At 38.7% G+C, this 19,746-nt stretch overlaps 1 protein-coding gene across 4 annotated transcripts in view; it reads right to left on the bottom strand.

The window, feature by feature from the left end:
- naalad2 (N-acetylated alpha-linked acidic dipeptidase 2) overlaps positions 1–19,746 on the bottom strand; it is a 65,397-nt gene that overhangs the window by 28,861 nt on the left and 16,790 nt on the right. For all 4 annotated transcript variants that reach the window (XR_008723656.1, XM_055637271.1, XM_055637273.1 and 1 more), the window contains 7 exons: positions 16,820–17,006; positions 13,381–13,468; positions 9,974–10,069; positions 4,805–4,890; positions 4,363–4,482; positions 2,097–2,179; positions 145–208 (listed from right to left, as the gene is read on the bottom strand). Coding sequence is in view for 3 of the 4 variants with exons in the window: in XM_055637271.1 (XP_055493246.1) it covers positions 145–208; positions 2,097–2,179; positions 4,363–4,482; positions 4,805–4,890; positions 9,974–10,069; positions 13,381–13,468; positions 16,820–17,006 (724 nt within the window). In the remaining variant the exon portion in view is untranslated. The remainder of the gene's footprint in view (positions 1–144; positions 209–2,096; positions 2,180–4,362; positions 4,483–4,804; positions 4,891–9,973; positions 10,070–13,380; positions 13,469–16,819; positions 17,007–19,746) is intronic.

The following is a 19,746-nucleotide window of genomic DNA, read 5'->3' as shown; positions in this document are numbered from 1 at the left end:
TGATACAATGTATTGAACTGCAATGGCAACTTGCATTGTTTCCCTCCACAGACGATATTTTAGCTGCTGAGTTCTTACAGAAGTTTGCTTGTTGAAACAAAAAGATCTCTGATTGTAGTAAATTATCTACTTTGAGTTAATTACCTTCAATAGCTGAATCTGCATTGATATATGCCACGGCCCGTTCCTGAAGCAGTTTGGCATTGTCCTTAATGTAAAAATATCAAAACGTATTGATTCCAGCACTTAAACAGAGGTACATCTCCCGAAGTTCAAAGTTAGTTTACATAATGGTCAACCATAGTTTAAAAGTACCAGTTTTAAGAGTAAAGATGAAGCACTTTGAGGTGGCAGGAGGTCAAGATGTTAAAAGAGAGTTTAATAGTCATGTGTACTGAAACAGACCAATAAAATTCTTCCTTGCAGCAGCATAACAGGTCTGTAAATACAGTACTAAAAAAAAACAATGATACAAGAGAAAAAAAATTAAATAAACAAAAAATATATTAGTGCAACACAAAAGCCGAAAGTCCCTTGTACAATCAAGGCAGATCGTAGTTCAAAGTTTAGTTGGTGTCTGTATTGTTCAATAATCTGACGGGTTGTTGGGAAGAAGCTGTTCCTGACCTTAGTGGTCACGGAAGTTGCTAAAGTTATACCTGCTCCCTCTATATTTGAATTCTAATACATTCGCTATAAATCAAGCAGAAACAGTTGGTGTTGATACTAATCTCATGGAAACATTACAGTTTATGATCAGGTTTTTTTGTTCTGTGTACATCCCACTTGAGCAGAAAGTGTTTACTTTTTCAGAACTAACCTTGTCAGGCTAGGTTGTCTTGTTAATACATCCTTTCTCTGACAAGAATGTGTTTGACAAGAGGCAATTCTTTTTTTTGTTTTTTCATTTTTTTATTAGTTTATACTCAAGACATAAACAAACAGAAGAAAACAAAAAAAGGGAAAGAAAAGAAAGACAAGAGGCAATTCTAGAATCCAGAAAAAAAAAAAATGTTTTCATCTTTCAACCTTGACATTCTACATTACTGTTTGCCAAGCTCTGTTAAAACATTCATCTTCTAGAAATGTCCCTGTGCTCATTAGCAGGAAATGCACAAAATAATGGCAGCTCTTCACAGCACTGTAATTCTAGAAATCGAATTTCATGAGGAGCACAACACAGAGCAATTATTTTGTGCTTTTGTAAAACTGATTAATTTTTAGGTTCTCCTGCATTAGCATTTTAATGCAGATATTTTGAAAAGCAAATAAAAACCTAGATGTTAGAAATCAGCAATAAAAACAGTAATTACTAAAATTATTTAGCTAGTCAAGCAGCATTTATAGAGATAAACATTTAATGTTTTAGGTTAGGGCCTATTCATCAATACATGCTGACATTTATTTTGTCTTTCTCAAATCTTATAAAATATAGACCGATGTTTGCATTCATTCAGACGTGTAATTTCTTATATATTAAAAGTACAGAATTAAATAGCAGAAATACCAAACAGTGAAAGGCTTGGATAGAGTGGATATGGAGAGAATGTTTCCACCAGTAGGAGAGTCTAGGACTAGAGGCCATCACTTCAGAATTAAAGGACTTCCTTTTCGAAAGGAGACGAGGAGGAATTTCTTTAGTCAGATGGTGGAGAATCTGTGGAATTCTTTGCCACAGAAGGTTGTGGAGGACAAGTCATTGGATATTTTAAGGCAGAGATAGATTGTTGATTAGTACAGGTGTCAAGGGTTATGGGTAGAAGGCACGAGAATGGAGTTAAGAGGGAGAGATAGATCAGCCATGATTGAATGGCGGAGTAAACTTGATGTTCTAATTCTGCTCCTATCACTTGACTTTATGACCGTATGAACTTTATGTCCGGGTTAAATTGTTTGCAAGGCAAACAGATAAATATCAAAGTACTCTTCTACGTCTGAAATATTACCAAAATAGCTTCACATTTGCCACCGATTTTACAGTGCTGGATTGTAGTGCCAGTAGAATGAATTAATATCAAACGAAGATGTCACTACAATAATAATTGTAGTTGAAATGTACTGGGCATGCATTTGTTTCTGAATTCCAAACAACTTACCTCTACCCACTCTGTGGATCCCAATAAACCATATTCTTCTGCATCCCAGCTGGCAAATATTATGGTTCTTCTAGGTCTCCAACCTTTAAAGACATAGATAATTGCCACACAGTTAGTTTGAAATAAACGATTTTGCCCCAAACTCCAATCTGCAAGTACAAATTGTGATTCACGACAGGTTAGAGCGCTTAAACGTTCCAGACCACTAGCATCATCAGTGACACACATCAAACCTGGCCACATACTCATATCACCCCTGCCATCACGAAGAAGGTACAGGAGCCTGAAAACTGTAACATCCAGGTTCAGGAACAGCATCTTCCCTACAGCCATCATGCTATTAAACACTACAAGCTTCAAATAAGCTCTGAACTACATAGACGGGGGCACATTGGTTTTGTCTTTTTGCACTATTATGGTGTGTGTGTGTGTGTGTGTGTGTGTGTGTGTGTGTGTGTGTGTGTGTGTGTGTGTGTGTGTGTGTGTGTGTGTGTGTGTGTGTGTGTGTGTGTGTGTGTGTGTGTGTGTGTGCGTGTGCGCGCGCGCGCGCATTGTACTTTTTTTCTCTTGTTCATTATATTGTTTACAGAGTACTATGTTTACATATGCTGTTGTGCTGTTGCATGTAAGAATTGCATTGTTCTGTCTGGGACATATAATAATAAAATACTATAGATTCTTCACATCTCAACTAAGGGTCAAGGGAGTCTAAGTACAGGAGAAAATTGCTTTCATTTTCATGTTAAAATAATTTTAATGTAATGCTGGCTTCATTCATTTTGACAACATATTACATTTATTATCATACAACATAAAATAGGAATCAATTATTATGAAATGTAACATGGTATTGTAAAGAAAATCTGTCAGATCAAACTGGCACAAACAACATGAGGTGAAGTGAAATCGGCAGATTCTAGTTTACCTTGCAACCAATTGTGTTTCCTACAATTTCTAGTTTTGAGCAATGACAACATGGAGTATTTCTTTATATTGTGTGTAACAGACTTCTTTCGATTTGTTCTAGAACATGATAATACGCTGTTTTTTTTCTAATTCTTCCAATAATCAAGAAAAACTTAATTCAATTTTTGGGATCTCGGCAGCTCACATTGTAAACTTGCGAACCTGATATGTTAATGCACATTGATATTCCAGTCACGGGAGCATATCCAAAATTGGACAAATTATTTTAAACAAGGCCATGATCTAGAAATGACCCTACCCTCTTCACTCCAAATATAGCTGTCAGATGCCATTAAGCTGCCATCCTTCTCATGGAAACCAATGACTGGAAAATGTGTTAATTAGACCATCATTAGGTCAATATTTGTTTAAATGTGTTAGATTAGATACTAACTTTTTTTTAGATTGCTATGAACCAAATGGTGAAATGGACTCTATTTGTGATATGAATTTCAATGATTCTATTATCCATTGTGCAATTCAGCTGAACAAGGCTCCACATCATAAAGCATTCATTAATTGTAGATGCACAGAGTCTCTTGCCCAAAGTAGGTAAATCGAGGGCCAGAGGACATAGGTATAAGGTGAAGGGGAAAAGATTTAATAGGAATCTGAGAGGTAACCTTTTCACACAAAAGATGGTGGATGTATAGAACAAGCTGCCAGAGGAGGTAGTTGAGGCAGGGACTATCCCAACGTTTAAGAAACAGTTAGACAGGTACATGGATAGGTCAGGTTTGGAGGAATATGGACCGAATGCAGGCAAGTGGGACTAGTGCAGCTGGGACATGTTGGCCAGTTTGTGCAAGTTAAGCCAAAGGGCTTGTTTCCATACTGTATCACTCTATTTCTCTAAATCACTGCTGGATTATATTTAAACAACACTGTGGCTCATTCTCAATTAAATTTGTGCATCATCTTTCTTAATGGACAGGCAGTGATATGGAGTCCACAATCAGTAACATTGCTTAACTATGGTTATGAAGCAGATAGTGGATCCTACAATTGGTCATTTGTGCAATGGATCCCGGAGAATGCAATCAGGTCAGACTCTCCTGATTACTGAACTATTACCTTTATTGCAGTGCAACTTCATCACCACTGTCCTCAGTATGAATCACTGGTTGAACCTCATTACTTAGGCTCCCACATGGATGGTCATGTGGACGATGGTACGGGACAAACAAAACCCTATGAATTTCCAGAAAGATCAGTTCTTTCAGAGGAAGGAAAGAAAAACAAAGCTAGTAGCAACAAAATAATTCATACCATAACCCGTACCTCATTCAGACATATTTACCCTCTCTCATAAGCTTCGTAAAACTCCTCACAATTTCATGCAGAGTAGCTGCTCCACTAGTGGGATCAATGCCGCCAAAGACCCATGCATCACGGTGCCCACCCAGAATGACGTACCGATCTGCCAGAGCAAATTAAGGCACAGGTTATTTCCTATTTCAAGAAAATTTCTTCAAATGCTATTTTTACATGGCAGGCTGCAATTTTTGTATATTTATATATAGGAAAATGAAACTTGGGTCAATGCCTAAATCAAAGATCTCTTCATTCTGCTCATCTTAGAACTTCCAACACTGCGCACTTAGTTATGGCTAATTTACAATTCATTTCCCACAGGCGTTCAATATCTTACACTATAAAAGATATCCAGCAGTATAAAAACATGTACACTCAAAAATGTTAAAAATCCAATCAATTCAAATAACATTGAATTAATTCATCACCTGGTTCCACTGCTCCCCGAATTTTGCCAATGACGTTGTAAATTCTTCTCACCTCATTCCTTGTGTGAACATGCATTTGGACTTTGCTAAAATTTAAAATAAATCTTTCAGCATTCAAGTTAAAAAAAAAACATGATCACATTAACTACCGTCATTAATGTATATCATACCCATCACCACAGATAAAGGTTCTGTTAATAGCTGAATATTTGGCTTGCAAGGATAGAATGATAGATGAGGGAAGCTTAATCTTAGAAAAGGTTTGGGCAGTAGAGTTTCAGATAAATTCATAAGTTTATGGAGACTGGAAAATGGAAGGCTGAAATTGCTAAGCTTGGTGTTAGATGAAGGTTTAAGTGACCAACGGAAAGAGGTAGGATTAGAAATAGGCCATATAACTTGGGAAATCTTTGTTTTTTTGCTAACATGGTGAGGTGGCATAGCAAACGCAGCTTTGGGGTCTAAAGAAGAGCTCAGACGGTGATGAGCGACTCCTTGCAAGATGGGCAGTAGGATGGAATGGCTGTAGACCTTGTGCAGTTTTGGCAAGACCACAGTTGGTAGCTTCAATCCATACACTATTTAACAGGAGGTAAACGTGCATGATTAGACATTAGCTGCAGTTACCCAGCAATTCTAGTTTAACAATTAGCAAAAGTAAGAACCAGGCAGAAGGAATGGGGGAAATAACTGATGCAGCTGTTGGTCCACGCCTTCAACATTCAGTTACTAACAAGGCCATTAGCCATGACAGCCATACTGCAGATCTTCCTGGGCGAAATTGTCCCAATGCAGTACAGGCAAGGATGGAACCTGGGCCTGGGGTTCAGTGCTGGGCTGCATATGTGACCATGTCTTGAGGAGTGAAGTTGGAAACAGATTGTAGGTGAACATGTTGCAGGTGAAGAGTCAAAAATACAGTCAGGAAATCATCTGCCAGGTGATCGCTGGGCAGGGGACACTGAGGTGAGAAACTTTTCCAAAGGATGTAGGGAAAGGAATTAGTAGGCTTGCAAACTTTTCAGTACAGCACTTTGGGAGAAAAGCAGTATTGCTCTGGGCGCCCCAGAAAAACATGGCCCATGGCGGTACAGCTGCGCAGCGGAATAGTTACTGCCTTACAGTGCCAGAGACCCGGGTTCAATCCTGACTACGGGTGCTGTCTGTGGAGTTCGTGCATTCTCCATGTGACCACATGGGTTTTCTCTGGGTGCTCCCACACTCCAAATACGTACAGGTTTGTAGGTTAATTGGCTTCTGCATAACTGTAAATCATCCCTAGTGTGTAGGATAGTCATAGTGCACAGGGTGGTCACTGGTCAGTGCAGACTCAGTGGGCTGAAGGACTTGTATTTCTAAAGACTACAGTCTAAATGTTCCTCAGCATGCTTCAAAAGGACTGCTGGGCAGTAGATGACATCATCTGACCTAGCTCTGGTGCCAGTGTTATGTTGGGGTCACAACACTGATTTACGACAGGTCGAATATTCCAGGTGACATGAAGTGACCTAGAATTTACTACTATTGTATGTCGAGAACTTTTTAATTTTTTTTAAATGCAGAATGCTGGAATTGCAGCACAACCCAATTGAATTTCACCCTCATCAACCAGGTCTACCATGGGAGTGGCAATGCTAGAGTTCTGACACACTATCCTGCTTTGACCAGATTCCCTATGCCTTGGCCAACATCCAGCCAGAATAGAGAAACCAAACCTCCAGGTGGACCATTCCCACATGCTGAGCACGACATTAGTGGGAATAAAGCATTGTCATACTTTTGCAAGAATACCTGGAAGAGCCCCTTTAAAAAGTTTTGGCTTATGAAATAAAAACAGAGAAGTGCTGCAAATACGTTTTTATTTTAGATTTCCAGCATCATTCCAGATGAATTGGATGCAGTCCAAGTAGAACATCACACTGAGTTGCCCTAGTGCTCACCAAGTGTAAATCAAGAAATCTTTATTTACAGGCTACAGAGTGGAGTCCCTTTTTGCAAAGCTTGTGGTCTCCTTCTCGGATAGCGGCTGCAATAGGACACAAGCAGAGCATTCTGTTTGGAGATGCAATACTCTGTATTAATTAAATTCAGAGTAACATAGCCATTTATTGTAACCAGGAAGCCACCATCATGTGATGATGGCTCTTTGGCTAAAAGTGGTATGTCGTGGGTTACAGTTAGGAACAGTGGTGCAAAGTCATCTTAGAAATAATTTACTGAACCTAGTGACTACTCCCAGAGAGACCTTCTCAATTAATGCACACCTTTGTTCAGTGGGAGCAAACAAGCATGACTCTTAACCAGAGTCCAGAAGAAGTGAAATGAATGCACCAGCATTTTGCTGGCTGCGTGATATGAGAGCATCAATACATTTTCAAGGTTGTAATCAACAAAGTAAAAATCACAGTTGAGACTGGCCTTGCACATCTCATATGCCATCTGGTGTTGCTCACCTTGGTTCCAAGGCAGAGGAATTAAAATGGTGGCTGGATCCATTGAAACATTGAGCGTTGGATTGAAGTTCCCCAAAGCACAATTGATCTCTAATAATATTAATCGATTCTCTGCACTAAGACTGCATCCATCTTCCCCTGTAGTAGCTCTACTCCCATCCTTACCAACCTTGAAGCCCAGGTATATGACCTGATGTTGCGTGATGCCACATTTACCTCACTTGAACTATTAAAAAATGCTATGTCTCGTATATTTGTTCTAATATCTTCAAGAGCGTAGTTTGTCCTTGTTGCAATCACATTACATAGGAATCAAGATCCTCCTTTAATATTTGCTCCATCATTTGAAAAACCATTGGGGCTGATTTCTTCTCATTTTAAAACTTTCTGTAGGCATATAGCTCCGTGTGTGTCTGTTCACTATCAGATGATACTCTCTTGTTGGACAAATGTTAACTTGGGCACAGTGTGAGACAAGGCCAGTTTGGTCACAGCCAGTTCCATATAGTGATCCTGTGATATTGACAGTGAAAATAGCTCATAATTAATCATTTTATTTAGAGTGACATTATAATTATTGCATAACCACACATTGTTTGTCCAACTTCAACACTATCACAAGCCTAGTTACTTCTTCCCGGAGTCAGACGTCAACCAACGACTCACTTTCAGCTTCCACAGCTTTTTCTCCACTATGTGTTAAGGGAATAAGGCAGTTGCTGGCCTTGACGTCTTCAGGATAGAGATATGGGCTCTGTCCTCAATTATGCTGTATATGACCATTATCAAATTGACATTACACATCCACATCGTCAAGTCGAAATATTCATAACCAATATCAATCCTGCATTGCAGACTTCTATATATAATTCAGTTCAATCATTGATGACTTTATCTGTTTTCCATCATGCTGAACCAAGCACTTGATTTTCCCAATATTTCTGAGAATTTTTGCTGCATGATGATACTAATGGTGTTTTGCTGAATTCCTGCCAATATACATATCCCACACTATTACTGTGTGATATGCAGCTGTTCATGGTCAATCTCAGTTTGACAGCATGCATTGTAATGGTGATTTAAAAATAGTTCTAGATTCTCACTCATCTGCCAGCTTTTTGCAGTAGTGTTATTCTCATGCATATCTCGAGTAAAGTTTATTGTCACCTGCAGGGGTACAGTACAAAACCTTGCTTGCAGTAGCAACACAACCATATAAATCACAGCAGTATAAATGTGCAAAAATATAAATCTCACATAAATTACACAGATTACACATATGTTCTGCAAGACAATAGAAAAAAAGACTGCAGAAAAAACATTAGTGCAAAACACAATTTAAATATTAACTAGTCTATGGTAAAGCAAGAGTGATCCATAGTGTTCAGTTGTCAATGAGGAATTAGGGTTGTGCGGATAGGTTCAAGACCTGACAGTTGCAGGAAAGTACCTATTCCTGAACTTAGTTAAGTGACTTCAAGCTTCTGTACCTTCTGCCTGATGGTTTCAGTGAGAAGGCGGAGAGGCTATATGGTGGGGATCCTTGATGATAGATACCACCTTCTTGAGACAATCAATCATGTTGATGCTATCGATGGTGTGGAGGGCTGAGCAGATCAAGCTACGCAGCGTCTTGCATTCTTGTGTATTGGAATTGCCATAACAGGCCATGATGCAACCAGTCAGATTACTTTCTACAAAAGATAGACACAAAATGCTGGAGTAATTCAGCGGGACAGGCAGCATATCTGGAGAGAAGGAATGGGTGACGTTTCGGGTCGAGACCCTTCTTCAAATTCTTATTTTGAAGAAGGGTCTCTACCCGAAACTCCACCCATTCTTTCTCTCCAGAAATGTTGCCTGTCCCACTGAGTTATTCCAGCATTTTGTGTCTATCTTCGATTGAAACCAGCATCTGCAGTTCTTTCCTACTTACTTTCTACAGTATCTCTGAGGACGTTTGTTGGTGTCATTGGTGAAACGTTGAATCTCTTTAAACTTCTTGGAAAGGATCGATGCTGGTGCATCTTCTTCATGATTATATTTATGTACTGTGAGATGTTAAAACCTGGGAATTTTAAGCTACTAACTCCTCCACCTATATTAGGCATCAATTCTTAATGCCAGCACAATAAATCAATTTATTTTTTATACGTTGAAGTATTATGTAACTCAGAAGTATTAGGGAAACAAATCCATTTATCACAATAGTCCAAACTCAACTGTCAGATGAAATAAAAACAATGGTGAAAATAGATAATGCTTTAAGTAATGGCAACCACAATGAATTTCACCCCACACCAATACTCATATGGCACAGTTGCTGGTTGGTATAGTCACATTGGTGTAGTTTGGTCTAGGTTCTGCTTCATTATTTTCATTTTATCTCAACATTACATTCATAATCCCATCTCTTGGAACAATGCCATGGGAACTTAGGGACCAAAGACCTCTTTTAGATAGTCTCTTGCACATGTCACTTTACATTCCTGATGTTTAAATTGCCCTCATAATGCGTTTTTATTGCACTTCTTTTGAGATTGTTACTAACATTATGAAATACAACACCCTTAGATTTGAGTTCCTCAATGCAACAGTGACAAATGTAGTTACAATGCAATACAATTAGGAGAGGGCAATTAGGATGTCAGTCAATCATATGAAACATCTGGGACTTTGCAGTCCACCCCTTTATTTACCATGCACAATGACTCACTGTGAGGAGTAATTGTCCTTGAAGCCAGGTCCAATGTTGTAAGAAACATTCAGTTGTCCTTTCCATTCACTGGGGGCTGGAGTTCCTCCCAGATGTCTATTGAAGAGAGTGAGCAATGAAATTAAATAAAAATAGCTGTTACACAACAGTTTTATAACTTAAAACAAATCCATTGCCATGACTCACTACTCGCAGTTTTTGCAAATATTCTGCTGCCAGCTAAGAAACGACATGGAAACCGATTCCACCCTTTCTAGTATTTCCTCTTTGTCGACGGTTACCTCTTTCAATATCCTCCACATATTGTGTCTTTGCCAAAGTCCTTTCCCTAGATAAACAGGATCTCATTTAGGATCTCCATCCTTGATGAGAAGATATCTCTCTTGATCCTGTTTACACCTCTCTTTTCATTTTTTTAATGTCAATATATCTTTGGAAGAACTTTAGAATCCCTTTTATGTCAGCCATCAACATTCTCATTTTATCCTTTTGCTCCTGATGTTGCCTTTCCTTCCCCGCTGTAATTTAACACATACTCTCTAATTCTGCTGCTTCCTCCACTGTATATGGGAGCTTAGGAATTCTGGGTTTTGAGTTCCATTTCCTCTTAAAGGGATCAATGTATCTGATCTATAGCCAAATTCTCTCATCTTTAAAAAAAACTGCCAATTAGTCCATATTCTCTCTGGCAATTTTGACAATGCTAGTGTGAGCGATGTCAAAATATATTCTCCATTAACACGGAAAATTAAATCTGTCCAATTACTATCCAATGTGACACGTACCAATGCTCAGATTTAGTTTCAACAGGACCATTCGATTTGGATGTAAGCTTAGATGGGTTGGTTATTAAGTTTGCAGATCACACCAAAATTGATGGAGCTGCAGATATTGAGGAAGGCTGTCAAAGAATAGATCATTTACAGATATGGACAGTGGAATGGCAGAAGGAGCCATTTCTGGCATTGATATACAGAGCAATCTTGGGGACCATGTCCGTGGCCCCATGAACGAGGCAACACAAATTGATTTGGTGGTAAAGAAGGCATATGGTATGTTGGTAAGTCAAGGCATTGAGTATAACAGTCAGGAAGTTATGTTGCAGTTTTACAATACTTTGGCAAGGCTGCAATTGGAATATTATGCGCGGAGGTGATCGTCACATTATAAGAAGGATATGGCGGTTTTGGAGAAGGTGCATTAGTTGTTTACCAGAATGTTGCCTGGATTAGAGGGTACTACAAGGGGAGGTAGGACAAACTTGAATTCTTTTCTCTGGTGCATTGGAGGTTGAGGGGACAACCTGATAAAATATACAAAATTATGAGAGGCATGGGCAAGGTATCAATCAGAACCTTTCTCTCGGGGTTAAATGGCAAATACCAGAAGGTATAGCTTTAAGAGGGGGGAAAAAAAATAAAGGAGATGTGCAAAGCACTTTTTCTTTTAAACACTGAGAATGGAACATGATGCCATGGGTGGTGGAGGAAGAAAATATGATAGTGGTGTTTCAGATGTTAGCTAGCACGTGGATACACAGGGAATGGTGAGGTATGGCTAACATGCATGCAGAGGCATTATGTTCAGCACTGACATTTTGGGCCAAATTACCTAATCCTGTAGAAACAAGGAATTGCAGTTGCTGGTATACACAATAGGACACAGAATACTGGAGTAACTCAGTGGGTCAGGCAGCATCTCTGGAGAACATGGATAGGTGACGTTTCAGGTTGGGACCCTTCTTGATCCTGTGCTGCACAGTTCTATGTTTAAACAATATTGTAGCCTAGGTCAAAGCATGGACAGAGGAGCAGTATTTTAAAAGCAAGATAAAAGCAAATACTCTAAGCATCAAGATAGCATCTGATCGGGTGCAGAACAAGGAACACTCATTCTATTCAGCCCCAGGAGATTTTTGCAGGAGTCTTTTTTGGGACAAAACCCTGGGTACAACCATCTTCAGCTGTTTCATCAGCAACATTTCATTCAAAAGATCGGAAAGCGATGTTTACTGTCTTCAATTCAACACAGTTTGCAATGGCTCAGATGAGCAATGAAGCTAATTATATGCAGCAAAACTAAGAGTGCATTTTCTTTTAAAATCAGCTGAAAAATAGCAAATGATGTTTGATTCTCTCAAGCTCAAGGCATCCAGGGACAGTCTAACTATCCGTTGTTGACATTCAAAGGCATTATCGTGAACAAAATCCAAACGATCAAGATCCTGGGCAGTCACAACTGAGAAGAGACACTTGAGCCTCTGAAAGACCAACCACCGATACTGTGGCTGAAAAACCACCACAGATGTTAAATATTCTGCAGTGATCCTCTTCTCAAAGTTTATCCACCATCCCTTCCTGATACAAGACAGGAGACAGATGGAATACACTGTCGTTGGTTCAACGTGTGCAGCTCCAATAACACTCAAGTAGCTTAAAATTATCCAGAACAAGGCTGCACATCTAATTAGTATGCCATCCACACAAACCCTGCCAACTGTACCATCTAGCAGAACAATGTCAGCAGCACTTTCATCAAGCAGGTTATTACTGTCCAAGGCAACAACTTTCTCAAGAATAACTGAGGTCAGTCACTAAATGTTGGTTTTGCCAGCGTTACATCCCATAAATGAATCTGAAAGCATCTACGGGTAGTCAAGGCCGTTTTCACCAATCATTTTTCATCAATGTCTTACAGAGGCCACGATTACATTCTCAAGGCAATTTCTTAATTTGATAAAATATAGGAAGAACTCTCATTTAGCAAGTATGACCTGGTTAAATCTTTCAAATTTGCAGGAATTCTTCTTGTGTCTGTAAAACAAACATCTACATTTCTAGTACCAAGTACCAAGTACCACAATTATCAAAAACATGTGAATAGACTGTGCTTTTGGAACATGCTTTAAGACAATTTGTTTTTTATGGACACAATAGTCATTAAGTGCAATGAGAAATTGCTTGTAGAATTCAGAAACACACCATAAATGTCGTTTTTCAAATAATACATGCTTTGCTTGCTTTTGATGCAATCAAATTCGGTACAACAAAAATATCTGCTGGCATTAAGGTTACATCACTAATTAACCTATTAATCTGGAGGCCCCATAGCAGAAGTGTCCACGTCGCGTGGCTAGAAACTGGAAATTTCCTGAGATAATTCTGCTACCACCATCATTTATTGCAACAAGTGATGGCTCCCACTGATTGTCGCTGGAAGCTTGCATCCTTTTCAGGACGGACGATGACAGTGATGTCAACATTTGAAACATGGAAGATGGACATGAAAGAAGAAGATTCATCTGGAAATACTACTAATCCGTGAGTGCGAATTGAAATCCTACATTTGGAGTGTAGAACATCTGACCCAGTTTTGTAATTAATTTGGACAACTTTCAAACAACTTACCGCAGCAACTGTTCCGCATCTTGATAGCTGATTGGATGAACAGGAATTTCGGGAAGGCCAATACCTACATCCAATCTGAATGCATATTCTGAAGATAAGAAAAAATCTATACTGTTAAAAATATATATTCCTTTCAAAAATATCTGATCTATTTTGAGCTACTTTTTGGCAATTTATCATTGACCTTGGTAATAATCTTACATGATTATTAAATGTCCGCTTTCAATTCAAGTTAAAAAATAACACATTTCAGATCCATCATACAAGTAACATCGGCACCAAGTTTCGTTAGTATACAAGTCAATGATTATTCAAAAGAAGATTGTGTTTATTTTTGAAAGGGCTTTCATTTAAACAAAAAAACACCAAACTGACAGGATTTTCTATTAATTTCTGTACATTCATGCACTGATTCAAGAGTAAGGCAAAAATAAGATTAGACAATCAATTGATCTTTGGATAATGTGAATTAATCAATATAGTGTTTGTACAGGAACGTGGCATTGAATTAAAAAACTTCAGCCATCATCTTACTCAAGGGCAGAGCAATGCATGGAGGGCTGAATGGCTTAGTCCCACCTATATATTTGCATACATATGTTATCATCTCATCACAGCTTGTATATTTTCTGAATCACATCTTAGAATATTTTGTTGTGCATTGATCATGATACAAATTCAATGCTCACAGAGATTTATGAACCTATTACAATTCAATTGCTATGTTTTCTTCTTCTACCACCATATATATATATGCTTACATTTTATCATCTTACATCAATGGCCACATTTACAGATGTACCTGCAACTAGAAATTATTTATTCTTATCTATTCAACCAAGCTTCCTCATAAATTTGATTTAAATTATTAACAACTTCTCTGTTCTGACGAGAACACCAATTTCTCCAGCCCATCCATTTAATGGGTCTCTCATCCCTGGTATTATTATAGTCCATCTTCTGTATACTTTCCTCTGTGCCTTGATAGCCTTGTAAGATTCTGGTGCCCAGAAATACACAATCGAACTGAGACCTAGCCAATAATTTACAAGAGTTTAAAGTGCTTAGCCTACCTATTTTGCTTTGGAGCTCAATGGTTTTATTTTTTCAGCCAAGGATCCCATAAGTGTCCTAACAGCCTCATCAACAGGTGCCGCAATCTTTCAATAATCTGCATGCTTGTACTCAGTTTTTTTTATTTTTCTGCACTCTGCAAAAATATACCTTTCAGTTGAAATTAGTGTTTCTCCTTTCCCTTGCTTGTCAAATATCCCATGTACATTTTACCAATCTTTATCTCCCCAGAAGCCAGATAATATTCTCCGCAGATTTTACCGCACTTTCACGTGTTCTGCATATTTCAATATTTCAAAGATAGGCACAAGAAGCTGAAGTAACTCAGTGGGTCAGACAGCATCTCTGGAAAGAAGGAATAGGTGACATTTCAGGTCGGGACCTTTCTTCAGACCCCTATATACAAGTATAGTGAATACAAAATATTGAAAACATATTTCAACACCTATACAAAAGTCTTGGTAATTAGTTAGAGGGAGTAACACTAGTAGTAATCCCTGGAAGACATCTTAACGTACCTCCATCCAATCTGATATCATACCTCTGTTACCTGTCCCTTAGCTAGTTTTGTAGTAATTCCCCAAGTGCCCCTTTAAATCAATTCTGCTAAGAAATCTTTTATGTGATGCTTTGTTATATATTTTCTGAAAGTCCATAGACATCAACTACACCACCATCACTACTTATTTTTCCTACCATTTAGGTCTTTACTTTGTTTAAGCACTTGCTGAACAATATAATTATGAACTTGTCAACATCCTTGTATACAAATTAAATCTGGTGACAATACTATTCATATGATTGATTTTATTGTTATTATTGAGGAATTTATTTAGTGTGTTATTATTGAGGAACTTATGTAAAAAGATGCCAGAGATGAAATATTTCGTTATTTTCCTGAATTAAGCAATTTTGTTTAATTTCTATTTCTTGGTTTGACCAGCTTCTTTCTTTTCTTTGATTTTTTTTCTCCTTCATTTGTTTCACAGCAACTACACAATGGAAAACCATTCAAATTTGTTACATGCTGCACAATTCAATTGGCCTTGGAAATTCTACACATGGTGACACTTGCTTATATTAGTCATGACCGTAGAGTTTCAGTAGGAATCACTGTAACATTTTTCTCTCCAACATCAATACCGCCATTTCAAAGCAGGAAGTGTGATTTTTTACTAACAGATACATCTGTTTTGTCACCGATAAACTCTGCCTTAATGACCATGCAAACTTCTAGCATTTATTGATTTTCAATCATTAACACATTACTTTGCTCAGGAGAATAGCTTTTTGTCTGCTAAATTTATGGAGAGATATAGCATGCAAACAGCCACTTTGACCCAGCAATTCTGCGTGATTCTCTGGATACTTTCAAGAGAGATAGGGCTCTTAATGACAACGGAGTCAGGGGATATGGGAAGAAGGCAGGACTAGGGTACTGATTGGGGATGATCAGCCATGATCACATTGAATGGCGGTGCTGGCTCGAAGGGCCGAATGGCCTACCCCTGCACCTATTGTCTATTGCGACAATTAACCACTTATTTATAATTTTCACTCTAATCCTACATTCAAGCCAAAAGTGATAGACTCCACAATTCTATCTTGCCGTCTGGTGGATCCACTTGTTCAACCAGTTGTTCTTCATGTTTCTGGCCTCCGTAAAGGATTAAAAACATGCCGAGCTCCTGATGCCCCTTACACTTGTGCCTAGTCCCAAGCTCTCAATGCTCCACTGGGTCTTTCTCTTTCTTACCCTGCTACTTTTCCCACCATGGCTCCCATTCTCCCCACAGTTCAGTTGATTCCCAGCATAGAATCACAGTTGTGTCCTATCCCTCGCGATCTTCCAGAGTGACACGTCCAGGCATCTGGGGTTTTATAATCTTGCCCCCCCCCCACCCCGGAAGGGGCATTTCCTTCATCATGGTGATTGACAGGCGAGAGGACCAATCAGCTGATCTCAAGATTTTTTAAACACTCATAACATTTTTATTTTCCATCGATCGGAAAAATCCTCAGGGCTGCCTCAGCGGAGGAGGACTGCGAGTAAGTTGGCCAAAACTCATAGTGATATCGGGCAATGTTTTTTCTAAAATTAATATACAGTGCAGACAGGAAGTGGTCAAGATGAGACTTTTAGTTATATAGATAGATAGATAGATAGATAAGCATGAAGGGATGCATTTTGTGGGCTTAAATACGGATGCAACATATACCATGATTAGGCCCTTGGGACTATTGAAGAGCAAAGGGCCTTAGTATACAAGTCCTGAAGGTGGCAGCACTTGTAGATAGGGGCCAATATTTTAGCCCCGTGATTTGCTTGTGCCGAGGAAAGGACAAAGATTGTAGTAGTACATACCATTCGCTGGAAATCCTGGGGTAAGGGGATCTCCAGCTCCATTTGTGTTCAACACGTTTCCACGCTGCACACCACTTCCAGGGAGGTTCCAGCCGTTTGGGTAAGGTAACACACCTGGCGCAGTGTAATCAGCCGGGTCAGAGTAAAAGATGACTCCTTCAGCACCTGCCTTCATAGCGTTCTTGACCTACGAAATAGGAACAAGATACAATTAAACCAAACTGAAAATTAAAATCTGAAAAAGGTTCCCGACCCAAAACATCACCTCTCCAGATATACTGCCTGATCCGCTGGGTTACTCCAGCACTATATTTTTAGCTCAATTATCTGCAATTCCTCATGTCTACTTGAAAAAAATTGGTGAAAATAATTGAAGGCAGAAAAAGTAGAGGACTTTTTTTTATTGGCAGCCCAGTGGCTCAGAGATAGAGTTGCTGTCTTACAGTGCCAGAGACCATTGTTCAATCCTGACCATGGGTACTGTCTGTACAGAGTTTGTTCTTTCCCCCTGCAACCATGTGGGTTTTCTTCAGGTGCTCCGTTTTCCTCCCACCTCCCAAAGACATGCAGCTTTGTAGATTAATTCTGCTTCTTCTTTCATGTCCTTATGCTATATAGTGGCTCGCCACTGCTGTACACATTGTTGCACTATTGGAGTGTTCAGTGCAAGATCTGCGGTAGTACATGGATTATCCAGCAATGGGCATTGCAGTAGATTCATTGACCTGTAAATTGTCCCTAGTGTGTAGGATAGAACTAGTGTGCGGGTGATTGCTGGTCGGCGTGGATTCGGTGGGGCAGACGGTCTGTTTCCACACTATATCGCTAAACTAAATTAATGTAAAACATAATTAATGTTCAAAAATGATATTTGGACTTGCTTTATGGAATATTCAATTCACGAGCACTCAACAATGGAAGAAGAATTGGGAATCTACAATAAGGTCTACGGGATCTGTGGAGACTTGAAAACATAAATAACCAGCAGTAAGAATGCTGTATCTAACCACCAGTCAACAGACAACCATACTGCAGCCTGTATGGGCTAATATTCTTGCAACATCTGAGTCTCATGCTCCAGACACACCCAAAACGTTCAAAATTATTTCTCTCATCCTCTGTTCTTCTCAGTCCTTTCCAGTCTTGGGGGGAAAATATGACAACCTAGCATTTCCCATCAAAACTAAAGCTATTCTTCCAAATCTTGCTTCACTTGGTCTCTCTTTCCTAAAGACATTCTCAGTGTATGTGATTCTCCCAGGACTTCACAGGAGCTCGTGATAACAAAAGGCCAGCCGTTGGGTGGAGAAAATAGGAAATAACCCAATGCTGGGCGGTACAATGGAGCAGCGGTAGAGTTGCTGCCTTGCAGCACCAGCGACCCGGATTCGATCCTGACCATGGTTGCTGTCTGTACAGAGTTTGGATATTCTCTCTGTGTCCACTTGGGTTTTTGCCAGGTGCTCTGGTTTCCTCCCACACCCTGAGGATGTACAGGTTTGTAGTTTAATTGGTTTTGGTAGAACTGTAAAATTGTCCCCAGTGTGTAAGATAGTGTTAGTGTATGAGGTGATCACTGGTTGACGTGGACTCGGTGGACGAAGGTCTGTTTCCGCGCTGTATCTCTAAAGTAAAATCTCAAGTTCTCTCAAACAGGATAAAGAAATTGCAAAAACAAACAAATTACAGGAGAAACTCAGCATGTCTTTGGAGGCAAATGAATCATTCTTAAATTAACGTTAATTGTCTGGATTGGAAAAAAATCACATTTCTATTTGTGCTGAATCCTTAACCTTCTTGTTGATGGAAACAGTTTTATTATAATTACTCTCTGGAATTCAACTATATACAGATCTATTTTTAAATGGTATGTGTGAGGCTAGCAGTTATTTAGTTGATACTTAGAATTTTAATTAGTTGAACTGATCATCATCATTGGGTCACTAAATAAAGCCTTTTATTTCCAATGGGCTTTTTTCACCCTACAGTGGTTCAGGTGGCCCAGATCAGCTTCTTAAATGTGTGAAGGGTGAATGGACAATGGATGCTGGCCTTGCCAGTGCTCACCATATACAGAGAATCAAATACAAATGTTAAAATCTTCCCAAATGATTGGATGAATCTGTACTGATAATTGAAACTAAATTAGTATTAGAGAGAAGATAGATAGGATGTTTTGGTTACTCAAACAGATATAAACAAAGATTTTAGGGTTAAGGAATTGCAGATGCATGTTTACAAAAAAATGACACAAAGAACTGGAGCAACTCAGCTGGTCAGACAGAATCTCTGGAGGATAAATTTTGGAAAACACTTCCCTTATCATTATTAGGTAGAATAAATGCAATAAAAATGATCTTCCTACCACAATTACTATACCTATTTCAGTCTATACCGGTATATATACCAAAATATTTTTTTAAAAAATTAGACTCTAACATTACAAATTATATTTGGGACTATAAATCACATAGAATCACAAAAAAACACTTATGTAAACCAAAAGAGGTCGGGGGACTTTCACTTCCGAATTTTATGTATTATTACTGGGCAGTGCATATTAAGAATATGATTTATTGGTTGGATAGTTCTACACAACAGACAGAATGGATAAAAATGGAGAAGGAGGATTGTCATCCTTGTAATATAGGAACGATCCTCTTTTCCCCCAAAAAACTGAATAACACAATATATAAGAAGAACCCAATTATATATGGTACAATAAGAATTTGGAAACAAATAAAATTATCTTTAAAATTAAGAAATCTATCACTGTTAATGCCAATTGCGAATAACCCTTTATTTAAACCATCTCTTATTGATAAGACATATAACCAATGGGAAAGTCTCGGAATTAGAAGGATCAGGGATATGTACGAAACAGGAAACCTACTATCATTCCAACAACTACAATTAAAATTTAAATT

The sequence above is a fragment of the Leucoraja erinacea genome, chromosome 6, assembly GCF_028641065.1.
Source record: "Leucoraja erinacea ecotype New England chromosome 6, Leri_hhj_1, whole genome shotgun sequence".
NCBI lineage: Eukaryota > Metazoa > Chordata > Chondrichthyes > Rajiformes > Rajidae > Leucoraja > Leucoraja erinaceus.
Note: the sequence above shows the minus strand (reverse complement) of the source record. Positions and strands in the feature narration are given on the sequence as shown.